The 18,859-nt window shown below is 37.7% G+C and overlaps 1 protein-coding gene across 6 annotated transcripts in view; it reads left to right on the top strand.

Annotated features, from left to right (window-relative positions):
- Positions 1-18,859, top strand: part of MAPK10 (mitogen-activated protein kinase 10) — a 344,777-nt gene that overhangs the window by 245,319 nt on the left and 80,599 nt on the right. For 3 of the 6 annotated variants that reach the window (XM_011951784.1, XM_011951785.1, XM_011951786.1), the window contains exons 5-9: positions 9,385-9,514; positions 13,519-13,577; positions 14,731-14,869; positions 15,553-15,718; positions 18,182-18,253. In XM_011951784.1, coding sequence (XP_011807174.1) covers positions 9,385-9,514; positions 13,519-13,577; positions 14,731-14,869; positions 15,553-15,718; positions 18,182-18,253 — 566 coding nt within the window. Of the gene's footprint in view, positions 1-9,077; positions 9,515-13,518; positions 13,578-14,730; positions 14,870-15,552; positions 15,719-18,181; positions 18,254-18,859 lie in introns of those variants that run through there. The other 3 variants (XM_011951782.1, XM_011951788.1, XM_011951787.1) reach the window with 3 other exon arrangements.

Below are 18,859 nucleotides of genomic sequence, written 5' to 3'. Positions count from 1 at the left end.
TTTTAAATTATGAAATATGTAACAGTCAGGCTGACCAAATATAGACAATATTCTTATACACATATTCTGAATAAGTTTTGATTAGTATAATGTTGACTGTAGAGGATAGAATCAGCCCAAGGAGACTTTGATCAGAATGCTAACTGGCTGTAGTTTCTGACAATCACAATATGAATGTGTCCATCTGCTTGGCTGACAGGATGTCTGGACCTACCTAATAATAAAAAAGGTACTTTCTTATTTGGCCAAGCAGTGCCAGAGTTTGCCTCTCCAACTCCCTTATATGCCTTCATGACTGATTGCCATTCTTTCTGTTGATATTTTAATAATTTCAGCTAAGTTAATTTTGGCTTAAGATTTAGTCCTTGTCTTTGAGGTGATGGATCAATTTTCTGCCAATACAATGACTTAACTTTAGAAAGTAAGTTTAGTTCCTGTGTTTCCAAATCCACTGCTGCCCTTATATGTTACCTATAAGATACATGCCCACTTGACTTTTTATCTGTGCTGCCATTGGTAGGTGAAAAAGAACAAACACAAGCATAGAAACACCAGTGCTGACATATTAGTGTAAGAGCAGCGCAAGATTTTTAAGAGACAGTATTTTACATTAACATAGGCTCACTGTGAGTCAATAGGGTGGATGGAGGGAGAGGAGCCAAGATGGCCAATTAGAAGCAGCTCCAGGCCAGGCACAGTGGCTCATACCTGTAATCCCAGCACTTTGGGAAGCCGAGGTGGGCGGATTACTTGAGGCTGGGAGTTTGAGACCAGCTGGTCCAACGTGGAGAAACCTCGTCTCTACTAAAAATACAAAATTAGCTGGGCATGGTGGCGCATGGCTGTATTCCCAGTTACTCAGGAGGCTGAGGCAGGAGAATCACTTGAACCCAGGAGACGGAGGTTGTGGTGAGCCGAGATTGCGCCATTGGACTCCATTCTGGGCAACAAGAGCAAAACTCAGTTCGAAAAAAAAAAAAAAAATAGAAACAGTTCCAGTCAGCAGCTCCCACTGAGAAGAATGAAAACAGTGAGTGAATCCTGCTCCATCACCCACACCCAGCCAAGAGAGGTGGTGAGTGACGGTGCTGACCCATCTGGGAAACCATGCTTTTTCCATGGATCTGTGCATCCTGTGGATCAGAAGATCCCCTCGTGAGCCCACATCACAAGGGCCTTTGGTTTCAGGCACAGAGCTGTGCCACTTGCTTGGGTTGCAACCAGTGGCGGCAGGCTGGACAATGCCTAAGACAACCGAGTTCCTGGGGAAGGGGTAGCCATTCACCATCACTGCAACTCCAGTTGGCCATTTTGCCCTGCTGGTGTCAGGGAGACCGGGTGGTTTGAACTGAGAGGAATTCCCCTTAGCACATCACAGTGGCTGTGGCAGATCGTGGCCAGACTGCTTCTTTAGGTGGAACCTGGATCCATCTCTCCTCACTGAGCAGGGCCTCCCCACAGGAATTGTAGCAACTCCAGCCGGGGGTTTTCAGACAGAACTCTGATATCCCTGGGAAGGAGCCCCTGAGGGGAGGAGTGGCCACAGTGTCACAGTTTAGGGGACCTAGTCTTTCCTGCCTACTGGCAGTCCAGATGAGGGGGATTCTCCCTAGGACAGCCCAACCTGCTCAGCCAAGGGCCAGCCAGACTGCTTCTTTAAACAGGTCCCTGATCCTGTGCCTCCTGACTGGGTGAGACCTCCCAACAGGGGTCGCCAGACATCTCATACAGGAGTGTTCTGGCCAGCATCAGCTCGGTGCCCCACTGGGATGGAGCTTCCAGAGGAAGGAGCAGGCAGCCATCTTTGCTTTTCAGCAGCCTCTGCTGGTGATACCTCCAAGAGCAGGAGGGATCCAGCTGAACTGGGTCTGGAGTGGTCTGCCAGTAAACCACAGCAGCCCTGTGGAAGTTGGGCCATACTGTTAAAAGAAAAATAAACAAACAGAAAGCAACAAAAACATCAACAAAACAAAAGACCCCACAAAAACCCCATCCAAAGGTCAGCAGCCTCAAAAATCAAAGGTAGAAAAATCCATGAAGATATGAAAGAATCAATGGAAATATGCTGAAAACTCAAAAAGCCATAGTGCCTCTTCTCCTCCAAATGATTGCAGCACCTCTCCAGTGGGGGCACAGAAATGAGGTAAGACTGCAATGGATGAACCGACAGAAGTAGTCTTCAAAAGGTGGGTAATAATGAACTTTGCTGAGTTAAAGGAATATGTTCTAACCCAATGCAAAGAAGCTAAGAACCATGATAAAACATTACAGGAGCTGTTAACCAGAACAACCAGTTCAGAGAGGAACATAAATGACCTGATGGAGCTGAAAAACACAACACAAGAACTTCACAATTCAACCACAAGTATCAATAGCCAAACAGACCAAGTAGAGGAAAGGATCTCAGAGCCTAAAGACTATCTTTTTGAAATAAGACAGGCAGGCAAGGTTAGAGAAAAAAGAATGAAAAGGAATGAATAAAACCTCTGAGAACTATGGGATTATGTAAAAAGACCGAACATATGCCTGATTGGAGCATCTGAAAGAGTCGGGGAGAATGGAAGCAAGTTGGAAAATGTACTTTAAAATACCATCCAGGAGAACCTCTCCAACCTAGTAAGACAGACCAACATTCACATTCAGGAAATCCAAAGAACCCCGGTGAGATACTCTATGAGAAGATTAACTCCAAGACATGTAATCAATTTCTCCAAGGCCAAAATGAAGGAAAAAATGTTAAGAGCAGCCAAAGAGAAAGGCCAGGTCATCTACAAAGGGATAGCCATCAGACTAACAACAGACCTCTCAGCAGAAACCCTACAAGTCTGAAGAGATTGGAGGCCAATATGCAACATTCTTAAAGAAAGGAGTTTCCAACCCAGAATTTCATATCTGGCCACACTAATCTTCATAAATGAAGGAGAAATAAAATCCTTTTCAGACAAGCAAATGCTGAGGGAATTTGTTACCACCAGGACTGCCTTACAAGAGCTCCTGAAGGAAACACTAAATATGAAAGGAAAAACCATTACCAGCCACTATAAAAACATGCTGGAGTACAGAGACCAATGACAGTATGAAGCTAGTATATTCACAAGACTGCAAAATAACTAGCCAGCATCATGATGACAGGATCAAATTTACACATAACAATATTAACTTTAAATGTAAATGGGCTAAATGCCCTAATTAAAAGACAGAATGGCAAGCTGGATAAAAAGACAAGACCCAACAGTGTGCTATATTCAAGAGACCAATATCTGTGCACAGACACACATAGGCTCAAAATAAAGGCATAGAGGAAAATTTATTGAGCAAATGGAAAGCAGAAAAAGGCAGGGATTGCAATTCTGCTTCCTGAAAAACAGACTTTAAAACTAACAAAGATTAAAAAAAAAAGACAAAGAAGGGCGTTACATAATGGTACGGGTTCAATTCAACAAGAGCTAACTCTCCTAAATATATATACACCCAATACAGGAGTACACAGTTTCATAAAAGAAGTTCTTGGAGACTTTCGAAGAGACTTAGACTCCCACACAATAATAGTGGGAAACTTTAACACCCCACTGTCAATATTAGACAGATCATCGAGACAAAAAATTAACAAAGATATTCAGGGCTTGAACTCAGCTCTGGATCAAGTAGATCTGATAGATATCTACAGAACCTTCCACCCCAAAACAACAGAATATACATTCTTCTCAATGCCACATGGCACTTACCCTAAAATTGAAAACGTAATTACAAGTAAAACACACCTCAGCAAATGCAAAGTAACTGAAATCATAACAGGCAGTCTTTCAGACCACAGCACAGTCAAATTCGGACTCAAGATTAAGAAACTCACTCAAAACCACATGACTACGAGAAAGTTGAACAATATGCTCCTGAATGACTCCTGGGTAAATAATGAAATTAAGGCAGAAATCAAGCAGTTATTTGAAACCAATGAGAACAAAGAACAACATACCAGAACCTCTGGGATGCAGCTAAAGCAGTGTCAAGAGGGAAATTTATAGCTCTAAGTGCCCACTTCAAAAAGCTAGAAAGATCTCAAATTGACACCCCAACATCACAACTAAAAGAAGTAGAGAACTAAGAGCAAACAAACCCTAAAGCTAGCAGAAGACAAGAAATAACCAAGCTCAGAGTAGAATTGAAAGAGAGACATGAAAAATCCTTCAAAAAAAAATCAATGAATCAGGAGCTGTTTTTTTTTTTTAAAGTTAATAAACTAGACCACTAACTAGATTAATAATGAAGAAAAGGGAGAATAATCAAATAGACACAATAAAAAATGATAAAGGGGTTATCACCCCACAGAAATACAAACTACCATCAGAGAATACTATAAACACCTCTACACAAACTAGGAAATCTAGAAGAAATGGATAAACTCCTGGACACATACACCCTCCCCAAAGTGAACCAGGAAGAAGCTGAATCCCTGAATAGATCAATAACAAGTTCTAAAATTGAGGCAGTAATAAATAGCCTACCAACCAAACAAAAGCCCAGATGGATTTACAGCTGAATTCTACCAGAGGGGCAAAGAGGAGCTGGTACTATTTCTTCTGAAACTAGTCCAAACTCCAAACAATTGAAAAGGCGGGACTCCTTCCTAACTCATTTTATGAGGCCAGCATTATCCTGATACCAAAACCTGGCAGAGATATAACAACAAAAAAGGAAAACTTCAGGCAAATATCCCTGATTAAAACTGATGCAAAAATCCTCAATAAGATACTGGCAAACTGAATCCAGCAGCACATAAAAAAGCTTATTCACCACAATCAAGTTGGCTTCATCCCCAGGATGCAAGGCTGGTTTAACATACTCAAATCAATAAATGCAGTTCATCACATCAAATGGAACTAAAGACAAAAACCACATGATTATTTCAACAGATGCAGAAAAGTCTTTTGATAAAATTTAACATCACTTCATGTTAAAACTCTCAATAAACTAGGTATTGAAGCAGCATGCCTCAAAATAATGAGAGCCATTTACAGCAAACCCACAGCCACTATCATACTGAATGGGCAAAAGCTGGAAGCACTCCCCCTTAAAACTGACACAAGACAAGGATCCCCTCTCTCCATTCCTATTAAACATAGAAAAGGAAATTCTGGCCAGGACAATCAGGCAAGAGAAAGAAATACAGAGGGTATTCAAATAGGAAGAGAGGAAATCAAATTGTCTTTGTTTGCATATGACATGATCCTATCTCTAGAAAACACCATAATCTCGCCGGGCGCGGTGGCTCAAGCCTGTAATCCCAGCACTTTGGGAGGCCGAGACGGGCGGATCATGAGGTCAGGAGATCGAGACCATCCTGGCTAACACGGTGAAACCCCGTCTCTACTAAAAAATACAAAAAACTAGCCGGGCGAGGTGGCGGGGGCCTGTAGTCCCAGCTTCTGGGAGGCTGAGGCAGGAGAATAGCATAAACCCGGGAGGCGGAGCTTGCAGTGAGCTGAGAACCGGCCACTGCACTCCAGCCCGGGCGACAAAAAAAAAAAAAAAGAAAACACCATAATCTCAGCCCAAAAGCTCCTTAAGCTGATAAGTGACTTTAGCAAGGTTTCAGGATACAAATTTAATCTGAAAAAGTCACAAACATTTCTATACACCAACAGATAAGCAGAGAGCCAAATCATGAATGAACTCCCATTCACAATTGCTACAGAGAGAATAAAATACCTAGGAATACAACTAACAAGGGACATAAAGAACCTCTTTAAAGAGAACTACAAACCACTGCTCAAGGAAATCAGGACACAAACAAATGAAAAAACATTCCATGCTCATGAATAGGAAGAACCAATATTGTGAAAATGGCCATACTGCCCAAAGTAATTTATAGATTTAATGCAATTCCCATTAAACTACCATTGACATTCTTCACAGAATTAGTAAAAACTATTTACAGAATCATTTGGAACAAAAAGAGCCCAATAGGCAAGACAATCCTAAGCAAAAAGAAGAAAGCTGGAGGCATTACCCTATCTGACTTCAAACTATACTGCAAGGCCACAATAACCAAAACAGCATGGTACTGGTCCAAATAAAGAAGAAGAATAAAGAAACATAGACCAATGGAACAGAATAGAGAACTGAGAGATAAGACTGCACATTTACAACCATCTGATCTTTGACAAATATGACAAAAACAAGCAATGGGGAAAGCATTCCCTATTTAATAAATGGTGCTGGGAAAACTGACTGGCCATATACAGAAAATTGAAACTGGACCTCTTCTCTATGCCTTATACAGCAATTAAGTCAAGATGGATTAAAGACGTAAATGTAAAACCCAAAACTATAAAAACCCTAGAAGAAAATCTAGCCAATGCCATTCAGGATATAGGCATGGGCAAAGATTTCCTGATGAAAATGGCAAAAACAATTGCAACAAAAGCAAAAAAGGACAAATGGGATCTAATTAGACTAAAGAGTTTCTGGACAGCAAAAGAAACTATCATCAGACTGAACAGACAACTTACAGAATGGGAAAAACTTTTGCAATCTATCCATCTGACAAGGGTCTAATATCCAGAGTCTACAAGAAATTTAAACAAATTTACAAGTAAAAAACCAGCCCCATAAAAAGAGAGCAAAAGACATGAACAGATACTTCTCAAAAGAAGACATTTATGTGGCCAAAAACATGAAAAAAGCTCAACATTACTGGTTATCAGAAAAATGCAAATCAAAACTACAATGAGATACCATTTTACATCATTCACAATGGTGATTATTAAAAATTCAAGAAAAAACATTTGCTGGCAAGGCTGCAGATAGGGATGCTTTTACACTGTTGGTGGGAATGTAAATTAGTTCAACCATCGTGGAAGACAATGTGGCATTCCTCAAAGACCTAGAACCGAAATATCATTTGACCCAGCAATTCTATTACTGGGTATATACCCAAAGGAATATAAATAATTCTGTTGTAAAGATACATGCATGCATATGTTCATTGCAGCACTATCCACAGGAGCAAAGACATGGAGTCAACCCAAATACCCATCAATGATAGACTGGATAAAGAAAATGTGGTACATATACACCATGAAATACTATGCAGTCCTGAAAAGGAATGACATCTGTCCTTTGCAGGGACATGGATGGAACTGGAAGCCATTATCCTCAACAAACTAATGCAGGAACAGAAAACCAAACACTGCATGTTCTCACTTCTAAGTGGGAGCTGAACAATGAGAAAACATGGATACAGGGAGGGGAATCACACACACTGGGGCCCGTTGGGCCAGGAAGCAGAGGAGGGAGAGCATCAGGAAAAATAGCTAATGCATGCTGGGCTTAATACTTAGGTGATGGGCTGATAGGTGCAGCAAACCACCACGTCACACATTTACCTATGTAACAAACCTGCACATTCTGCACATGTACTTTAAATAAAATAAACTTTAAAGGAACTTAAAATAAAATAAAATAAAATAGCTTAAAAAGTGAAAGAAAAAATAGTGTGGAATGTCATTATTAAAGAATTCCAGGACAGACTTAGCTGTTTTAACTATGTCAGAACAGGTTTGTTGAATGAATGAGCAAAGGAATGAATGAAAGAGTTACCAGCTCTACTCTAATCTTCAGTAACACTCTATACCCAGAGTAGCCATGTTGATTTAGCACAGGGTCTGCATTTTCGGAGCATATTGACACACTGGAGTTTATTCAGAGGAAACTGACCAGATAGTGATGGGACTTGAAACCACATCTGACAAGTGATGGTAGGGGACTGGTAATATTTAATTTAAGAAAGACTTAGGGGAAAAATGCTAAAAGCTAAGAGTTACTGAGTGTTTACTCTGGGCCAGGCATTGTGTGCAGCCTTTTAATAGATTTCATATATTATGGTTAATAATGGAAAGGAAACATTTTATTTTGAGTTGCCCTGGAAGGCAGGACTAACAGTAGTCAGTGGAAACTGCAGAAAGGTAACTCTGTTTATTAGAGTGATGGCATTTCTATTCTCAAAGCTGCCCAACAATAGAAAGAGCTGCTTAGATACAATGATTTCCATGTTTTTGGAGATGGGCAAACAGAGACTGGTGAAAGTTTTCATGGACGTATTTTAGAGAGGAATGAGTGTTAAATGGAGGTATGAACCAGGTGAACTCTAAGACTTTTTTCAACCTTATTTTGTGAATCTGTCATTTTCTTACAGTACAGCAATTCTGTTTCTGGCTCCGAGTTCTGTGGCGTGAGCTTTCGGTGGTCAATGTTACTTCTAATTTAGTAGATCAGTTGTAGTGGATTCTGGTTTTGCATTTCCTCCTGACAACTAAGACAAAACCCAGCAGAAATCAAAGTTTCAGGGATGGGTTACATATTTTGTGAGTGCATCATTAGGTATAATGGCAAAAAGAGCCTCTCTCACTTTCTCCTTTGATCTCTAAACTCATGTACTCTGCATATGAGAGAAATAGCACCAAATATTTAGATTGCTTTTTCAAAGCAACAGTGTAAAAGCACCCCTATTTTCAAAGCATTGTAAATGTTCATTCTTGGTGTGAAAGCTTCACATATGAAAGCATTTATTTTTGTCTTTGTATTTAAATGCAGTTATTTATGTTTCTACAATTCCCTGATTGCATTTCTTATTTTGAGCTTTGTTATTGTTAATGAGAGTACACTTTGATCATCAGCCCACAAGTGCTTTTATGGCAATTAACACCACACCTTAAAAATTGGTTCTTAGTTGGGTGCCATAGTATGTGGCTGTAGTCACAGCTACTAAGGAGACAGGCAGGAAGATAGCTTGAGCTCAGGAGTTCAAGACAGCCTGCGGAACATAGCAAGACTCTGTTTCTAAAAATCAGTAACAAACAAACAAAACACCTGGTTCTTGAGAATGGATATAGAAAAAAATATTCATTTAAAACAACCAAAGAGCAATGAAGTTTTATAGCTATAAAAAATTAAATATCATATATTAACAGATGAGAAATTCAAGCTCAGAGGGATTAAATGACTTGCTATAGTCACATGACTAGTGGGAAATTTGAATGCCTGTCTTACTTCTTTATTCCACCCACTTACTGAGGCATTTATATTCTATATTCTTGGCAAGATCTTTTTCTTCTCCTTTGCCCTTTTCTCCTCCTTCTCCCCTTCTCCTGTTTCTCCCTTCTCCTTCACTTCCTTCAACTCTTCTTCATCCTTCTAGCATGTAGAATATTCTTATACCAGTCACTTATATCTTTACTTTCAGCCTGATTGGCGTGTGACCATAGTATACAAAATCTGAGTAAGATTCCAAAATAACATTTTCTTGACCTGTGTCCTTCGTCAAGTAGGCAAGAGTTCTAAGGAATCTTTTGCTCTTAATTCTGAGTTGCTCTTGGATCTCTACAGTGCCGCGTATGATGCTGTCCTTGACAGAAATGTGGCCATTAAGAAGCTCAGCAGACCCTTTCAGAACCAAACCCATGCCAAGAGAGCATACCGGGAGCTGGTCCTCATGAAGTGTGTGAACCATAAAAACGTGAGTTTTGTTATTTTTAAAATTCTGGCGGTGGGAGTTTGTGAGATTGGAAAAAGAAAATGTGTCTGTACTTGAGTAAGAAAGGCTTTGTTTACTTTGCAATTCCTGCCTCTTAAGATTGTTTATCCTGCCAATATGCTGCATTCAATTTCATTGTCCTCATGGTAGCTTTCTGCTTAAAAATCACCTGAAAACCATATGATGTGGAAGTGCTGAATTTTATAAATATTTCCCTAGTTAGAAAATTTACCATATTTGGTTATCTTGCTCCAAATTGAGAGCTTCATGCTTTCCAAAAAAGAAACAAGACATGCAAAGCCAAAAGCCAGAAACAAACAAACAAACAAACAAAAACCTACAAAGCACCATGCTACATTTCTTTATAATTTACGTTTAATTTCGATTTATAATTTAGATTTAATTGTTAACAGTTGAGTTTTATTCATGTTATCTCCTTTTAGTTTCAGCTGTAGTCTGGTGGTGGCCTCTAATTGGTCAGTGAATCCACTGTGTGTTGGCATCTTATTTTTTTCAGGGATGGGCAAGTATGCAAGTACATATTTGCAAAGTACTTGAGAATGGGATCAAGAGCTTTTTCTCATCGGAACTCAGCTGGGTAGACCATTAAAGGACTTTCTTTACTTCAGAATCTAAGCTCCTTTAATCACAGGCCAAGACCTCTAGAATTCATTCTGTGCTCCACTTGTTCCTAGTAAAGATAAATAGGAGAGAATTCATTATTTCAATGAAAGCTTTTATTAATAAATAAATTATAATAAATACATCGAATACATTTTACATATAAATACATAATAATAATTATAAATTATAAATAAAATTTTATTTTCTTAAAAATATAAAAATAACTTTATTACAAGTAAAATCATTCTAAAGTTGTAGAATATCTTTGTAGAGTTATCTCTATAAAGTTCTTATGTATGAAAATTACACAGAACACATTACCAGCGCAGTTTTATAAACCAGGTATCTTGTCCTAATGCTCGCCATCTACAAGTAGCACTGAGAAGACACAAATGTATTAGTATTAAGTTGAAAGATATTTGAAATGCAAATATGTAGATTCGGGCCCCATGACAGTATTTCTCTTTTCCTCTATTCCTCTACCCTGATGACTTTTTAATTCAGTCACTGGACGTATATATGTTGAATGAATAAAATGTGCCAGGCACAGATCTAGATGGTGAAGAAAACAGACAAATCCCTGCCCCGGTGGAGTTCATGCTCTATTGGCAAGAGCAAGATGATCCACAATAAGACAGGTCAATTGTAAAATGTCAGGTGATGATAAGTGCTATTAAGTAAGGCAAAGCAAACAAGGAAGATTTAAAAATGCTGGTCAGTGTGTGGTGGGATAGGTTTACCCATTTAAATAGGCCAAGCAGCAAAGGCCTCACCAAGAAATTAAAATTTTATGAACTGCACACTCATATCTAATATGGCCATGCAACAAACATGAGACTTCTAGAAAGGAATATAGAAATGATAGAAAGGATGGTTCCTATGAAGAGTTATATACTAATTTGTTCTTTCAGTATGTTCAGTAAAGGTAAGTGCAAGATTAGCCACATGATCAATGCAATATATTCTGTTATACCAAGAAGGATGGAGCCTAACATTGGCAATGGAAAATGGATGGATATAAGCAATGAATCAATTGTATGGAAAGTTTTCCATACATGTATTTATATTTCCCTCATCCTTATGCCAGACCCTGTAATGCAATACAATGTGGAGAAATGCCCACTTACTTGGTAAGTTTGAGAGAATAATACTTCCTGTTCTTGACTGAAATTTTGGAGACTTATATTTATGAAGCCTAAAAAAGAGTTCCAGATTGCAATGATAATTTATAAATAGCACCCCACCTGCTACCTTCCTTTTATGTATGTATGTATGTATGCAGAAGTCTACAGAAACACATTTCTGGAACTTTTTATGAAGAGGAAATTCACTACAACCAAATGTAAATTCTACATTAATAAGAACTCTGTTAATACTGTGGAAAGCAAAGGAAGAGTAATCTCATTAAATCTTTAATAATAGCGAAGAAAATCTATTTAGAAAATACTTCTTTATGGTGTTAGTTTGGTCCCCTGTTTTCTGTATTTATTATCAACTGAAAATTAGATTAAAATTGTTATTTAAAAAAAGAAAATAAATATTCAATTCTAGGAACTAATGGGGCCTGACAAACACAGACTCACATCTGTGTGTCTCAAGACGCTGGGATAAAAGAACTGAGATTCCTGTCTGGAAACGGTTGAATTAAAATGGAAACTTTATAGCTGTGATAATCTCCTTCTACAGATGCATTTTTTAAATTGGCTCCTGCTAGGAATTAGAATTTATAAGAGAGCAAAGGAAGGATAGAGGAGAAATTCTCGAAGGGTGAAAAATGATAAAACAAGGTCATAGGAAAAGGAAAAATAAGAACGTACAGTAGGGAAGAGATCTTGATAAATTACCTTTTAAAACAATAAATCTTGATTTATTTAAAATTGTAATGCTATTTTCTAGATTTCTTAAATTATCTGGATTATTTGTTCACTAGGTGATCTGGGTTAACATTTATCCATTGTTAAGGAGTGTTTGTGTGAATGTTTGTGTGGGTATAATGTGTGCTCTATACACAATCTCTAATGTTTTTGTTTGAACACATATCAAAATGAAATAAATTACTTTATGAGATTGATAAAGTCCTAGATAAACAGACCCACTGTAGATGTTCCAATGAAAGATGTACTTCATATGCAGTTTTCAACACTCACTAGCACTGAGTATACAGAATAACATGGCACTTTAATCACAAGTTTTAAAGATAATTTTAAAACAATTTTATTTCTATGTGAATATTCCACACTGCAAGGTTGCTTTAGAAGAGATGAATTTTTTTTAAAACTATATGACAACCATTGCCATATATATGTATACTAGAAAATATTGGAGGGTACTATGATTATCTTTTGTCAATAATTTCTCAATAAGTTAAAACTACATGAGACATAAAACATTCCATAGAATTGAGTCAATTTCTCAGGTATTTAAACTAATTTCGTTTTATGTTTATTACTCCATATGTCTTTATATCATTTATAGAGTTTACTGAAATTCATTGATTGATGCTTTGAAGCTGCTTAAATCTTGACCTTGTACTTACCTATTTTTTATAAAATAGTTGCAACTATCTTGTGAGTATAAGATTTGTATCTGTATATTTTTATATTCATTTCCTACTGGCACGTTAGTACCAAATATTTAGCTGGAAGAACATTTTGAGTTATTGATCTATGAACTCTATTTGGAAATGTGACAAGGGGTTTTTACAAAACTTGCTTATGCTAGAAGGTAGATTTCTTTACTAGCTAATATATAAAATAAAGCAGGAAACAAAAAGCTTCTAACTGAATGTAGAAAACTTTTAAATAATTTTCTACTAAATTCGTCATTGATATCATCTAGAATGCACCTTTCCCCACACATAGTATTGAAGCATTAAGTTAATATTTGAGGGTGAGGTAGAAGTAAAAAAAATATAAAGTAACAACACAAAAAAATCATGAAGTAGAACACGATTTTGTTCATCTGGAGGAGAAGTATCCCCTTGCTATGTTTTGCTGAGTGTTTTACTGCCACCTCTCTTCTCACACTGCATTTCTTCCTTTTTTGTTTAATCCCCCAAAGGCCCATATTCTGCCATGAGGAATCACACTTGAAAGCAGTGTACTAATTATGCATCTCTCTGATTCTTTCTTCTGCCCAAGAATTGAGCTTTTTAGCTGCATTATTAACCTGAAGACAGATCATCTGTTCTTTCTGAGTATACTTTTCTGTGTCCTGTGAGACAGCTCTAGAAATTTTTCTAACTTCTCCATTTCCATTATAGCATTAGTGAGTGACTTTGAGTTGAAATAAAATTTAAAAATAATACATTCTCTCTCTTATTTCTTTCTCTCTTTTCCTCTGTCCCTTCCACTCTCTTTCAGATTATTAGTTTATTAAATGTCTTCACACCCCAGAAAACGCTGGAGGAGTTCCAAGATGTGTAAGTAACAAAACTTGTGAAGGAAGGGAGAGCACAGCACTTAGATAGCCCAAGGGAATATCACACACACTCACACACACACACACACATATACACACACACACACAGAGTTGAAATCCCTTGTACTGATCAAAGAGAGGTAAGAGGTGGGGTCAAAGGAAAGGGGTCCAGTGATAGGTAAAGAAGATTCTGTTTGTGTGGTTACTTCCTGGAAAGACATTCTGCCTCCTTTTGACCTTGTGGCTTTATATGCTTTGTTGTTCCATACTCTTGGTCACTCAGGGAAGGCTTATTTATTTATGATTATTAATAGATTCCATGAACTTTCTACAATGAGTTAATTTACCTGAAGAAATAGTAGTAAGGCTAGGCGTGGTGGCTCACGCCTATAATCCCAGCACTTTGGGAGGCCGAGGCAGATGGATCACGAGGTCAGGAGATCGAGACCATCCTGGCCAGCATAGTGAAACCCCGCCTCTACTGAAAATACAAAAATTAGCCAGGTGTGGTGGTGTGCACCTGTAGTCCCAGCTACTTAGGAGGCTGAGGCAGGAGAATTGCTTGAACCTGGGAGACAGAGGTCGCAGTGAGCCGAGATCGCACCACTGTACTCCAGCCTGGGCGACGGAGTGAGACTCCATCTCAAAACAAACAAACAAAAAAAGAAATAGTAATAAAAGGGACATGAAAATTATCTTTATTCTTTCGATCTTTGTAGTGTCATTGATTTTGTGTAACGTCTACCCAGTAATGACAACAGATGGAGGAGAGGAAGTGATTCCCTAGTACCTTGTCCTTAACACAGATACACTGAATTTAGGAAGAAGCTGTCCTGAATTTTTTTCTTATTTGAAATTATAATACTCACAAAAGAGTTGAGGGAATACAGGGGAAAGTGAAGGCAAAATTAAGGTTAAAAACTCTATGGACACAAACCACACACTAATAAATACTTTTTCTACTAGCAACCTTGTGGTAGGGTTTGTATAGCTAACACACATGCAATACCTGGAAATTCTCATAGTCTTGATTCAGTCAAAGGCAGAGCAAAGAAGTTCAGAAGACTTACAGAGTTAGGAGAGAATTCTGACTAACTGAAAGGACTTCATAGATCTCATGATCTGGAACTAACATTGTGGATTTACCCTTCTAGTTACTTAGTAATGGAACTGATGGATGCCAACTTATGTCAAGTGATTCAGATGGAATTAGACCACGAGCGAATGTCTTACCTGCTGTACCAAATGCTGTGTGGCATTAAGCACCTCCACTCTGCTGGAATTATTCACAGGGTAAGAACACCTTCTCTAGGATTACAATTCAAATGCTTTAAGAGAAGAGGAAGAGTGACTGTAGATTATTTTCTTTATACAGGGGGCATTGGTCAAATATAATATACTTCCTCATTTCTTTGATACTGGAATTAGCACCTAGTTCACTAATTGTAGAAGGAAATTCTAGTAGTTGGGTTTGCTCAATGTTATGTTTTTGGATCATTGAGATGCAGCTTCTTCAGCTCCTTGAGTGGCAGAAGTCATATGTGCAACTGAAATAAGACAATTCATTTCCATAGTTTGTTTCTGGCAGCATAAAGACAGCTGCCCTGATCTGTTCTTCTGTCAGGCCTAGAAATGATATATATGTTGAAAGATTTATGTTGTCCTAAGGAGAAACCTAACAGAAGACAATAAATGATACATTTTTTTTTCTAAAACCTCGTCCCAAGATCAGTGTAAATTGTGAAAATGATAATACATTTTTTTTCTGGGATTAAAAAACTTTCTGAAGATTTTTTTAATCCAAAAACTAACAGTTAACTTATTTGTAGCAGTAATCATTTGCCTTATTTAGGGCTCTGTAGGTCAGGGGGACCTCCTCAGTGCTACTGCAAGATTGCTATGTTGATTGAGTCAATGGAAATAACATGTTTCACTTGATACTGGCTTTTAATTTTTTCCCTTATCCTTATTGTTAGGATTTAAAACCAAGTAACATTGTAGTCAAGTCTGATTGCACATTGAAAATCCTGGACTTTGGACTGGCCAGGACAGCAGGCACAAGCTTCATGATGACTCCATATGTGGTGACACGTTATTACAGAGCCCCCGAGGTCATCCTGGGGATGGGCTACAAGGAGAACGGTAGGGATGCTTCTGGAGAGCAGCATCAAAACCATGAATAAAATGGGTGCACGTTGTAGATAGTCAAGGGGAATGTTCTCTTTCATGTACATGCTTTTATAAGGTAGGGCTGCCAGATAGCATATTCAGGTTTTTTTTTTTTTTTTTTTTTTTTTAATACTACTGGTAAGAAACACTCATTAAAAATGTGAAGGATGTTATTGACAAGTCAGCTTTGCTAGAAGAGCACTAAATGTTAATAGTGAAAAAGAATTGTAAATGGAGTCTGATTAAACAGTCAAGTGGATACTGATTAGCACACGTGCCTAGATATTGAGAAAAATTGCTATTTGGGTTGCAGCTCAGCTGAGCCTGAGTGTGAAAGCAGGAAGGAATCTACCACGTTTAGCCATTTGGCTTTTATCTCAGACTGACGGTTGTATTTCTAGAAAAAGGCAAGCAAAAATTTGACACAAATCCTGGGAGTGAAAATCTTCACGGACAACTTTGAAATAATCCAAATTATTTAAATTGCATAAGAATTTCTGTAATAATTTAAGTTGCTCTGTGAGAAATATTTAGAGTAGCAATTGCCTAATAAATTCTTATATATTCCAAAAATCGTAAAAAAGGAAAATGTCAAATTTGACACTACTGCTTTCCTAAAGAAAATCTAATATTCATGAACACTTTAAAATGAAGGCTGTGGAAGGAATCTTAAAAATGTATTACAATTGAGTGTTGTTGATTAAAACTAAGGATTTATTAAATATCTATTAGAAAGCATTGCAATGTATTATTTTGATGAGACTATATCTTACAAATAATGCACCACATTGAAAAATATATTCAATATACTTAGGAATTAAAATAGTTCTAAATTAGGATTGTATATGTATTCAATGTATCTTAAATATTTATTTTATATTCTATTCTATTTAGTTTTAGCAGTCTATTTTAATAAGTTCTATAAAAATAATCAGTGTATTTTTATGTTCAGGTGCTACAGGGTACTTTTGTGAAAATTCCCTGGCCACTGAAGTTTGCAGAAACTTCTTTGTATACTCTTAGATTAGAAGACAGATAATGTATGTATGCATTTATACAGAGGAAGTTAAAAAGTCACCTCTTACGAAGGTCAGGTTCACCCTGGTGGGCAATGTCAGAGTTCTGGCACCTTTTGACTCAGAAGAGATGAATCTAGTCCTCCTCACTAGGCAATACCACATCTAATTCATTTAGAAAAGAGGACATGTTTATACTTTCTTCACAAGTTATTTTTAAAAAGTCAAAGGAGAAACAAGTCAAGAATCAAGAATGTACAGGAAACTGGGGGGAGGGGGGTCTGAATTGGCCTATTCGGGCTTTTCAGATCTTTGCACTGCAAATAGCTGGTATTAAAATCCCTTTCCCTTTCCTCACTAGAAAGAATTGCAAGTTGCTGCCTTAGGTTTTCGACTTCTCTAAGTCCATGGAGGAGGCCTGCCTGGCACCCTGGTGCTGCCCTCCCACCAACGGGTGGAAGGTTATCATGCAGAAAAACCTGCTTGCTCCCACATCAGGCATGCCCTGCTCTCCCCTGCACCTAGCCCTGCCTTCCTTCCCCACGGAACAATTCGGCCAAATGATTCTGCCCAAAAGTTCCCTTTGTCCATAATAAAAAACAAGTTGGAAAGGGGTAAAGATTGGTAAGAGAAGGCAAAGCATGTTTTCCTAACAAGTTTGACAATTTGGAAATAAATATATGTACGTAACAATTTTTAACACATTTAATACTTTTTTCACTTTCCTTCCAGATGACTCCTTTATACATGTGCTAATTCATCATATGTCCTTTTTCTTGAAATATTTCAAATGGAAACTAAAACTGATGTTTATTTACAAGAATAAACTTCTGAAGGAAAAGCTAAGTCCCAAATACCAGGAATTCCAATTCTTTTGCCTCTAAACCATGGTTCCAGTTACTTCCTGGTTTCTTGGATTTGGTTGAATTTATCTTGTTTTGTCCCTCCCCCCAGCCCCCTGAAAAAAAGGTGGTCTCTTGTTGCCCTATTCTCTGTAACTAAATAGAAGAGAAAGTGAAAATAGCCACCTCTACAAGTTAATATTGTTTTCTCTGCATCCAGAAAATGACACAGAAAATCCTTTGGTGGCTTTTAGCTGTCACCTGCCATGGAGATACTTTTGGTTTAGCTATTGCTTTTCTCTGTCACCAATGTCACCACTTTGTGGCACTACTGACAGGCAATGTCCAGAATCCACAAAGTAATGGTTTTTTAAACATTAATTTGAGTTCTAATACTAGACACTGTTATTGTAATAGCATAGTGCTGGTTTTAATTCACCTTTTGGCCAACTTTTGGTGGGAGGTGAAAATTGTACTTTTAATCAAACTGTTCTTTTTCCTCCTCCTTCAGAAGTCAATCATCTTAGTTAACTTTACTTTCCTCCCTTTTCTTCACTACCCTCTCTCTCCTGTTCTAGTGGATATATGGTCTGTGGGATGCATTATGGGAGAAATGGTTCGCCACAAAATCCTCTTTCCAGGAAGGGACTGTATCCTTGTACCTTTTGCTACAGCTTTACCTGTTTTGTTCTCTCTCCCTTTTAAACACATAATGATTTTACCAGGAGAGTAAAGATAGAAGCAAAAAGTTGGGTAAGTGGTGTTATTGTAATAAAAAAGTGATGATTTCTATAATCTGACCAGTACCGAAGACTACCTACCACAATGATTTCTTTTCATTAAATTTCAATAGGCTTTTTTCTTCTAAAATTACTTTCTTGCCTGCAACTAAAAATAGTAATGCTATTTTCCTTTAATAACAGAGGCCACCAGATCCCAAATGATTAAAATATATTTACCTTTATAACTAGAAAAATAAGTCACTATTTGCGAGTCATTTTCCATCTCCTTTCTAAAACTGTTTTGTGCTTCTACAATATTTAAGCATAGTAATTGCTCTCCTTGCTGACATTCTAAGCTTCTGTCTATGGCTTCATTGATTTAAACTACTCTTGACACTAAATCAAGTCTTTAACAGGTCAATATATCATATCTTCCTCAAAACATGAACTTCTGCATTTAAAAACTGTAATTATTGTTCAAGTTGCTGGTGGTCAGGTGAGTTTAATGTAGACTTCCCTCACCTGACTTGGAGA

Source organism: Colobus angolensis, unplaced genomic scaffold (assembly GCF_000951035.1).
Source record: "Colobus angolensis palliatus isolate OR3802 unplaced genomic scaffold, Cang.pa_1.0 Scaffold328, whole genome shotgun sequence".
Classification (NCBI taxonomy): Eukaryota; Metazoa; Chordata; class Mammalia; order Primates; family Cercopithecidae; genus Colobus; species Colobus angolensis.
The sequence above is the reverse complement of the archived record's forward strand: the minus strand, read 5'-3'. Positions and strand labels throughout refer to the sequence as shown.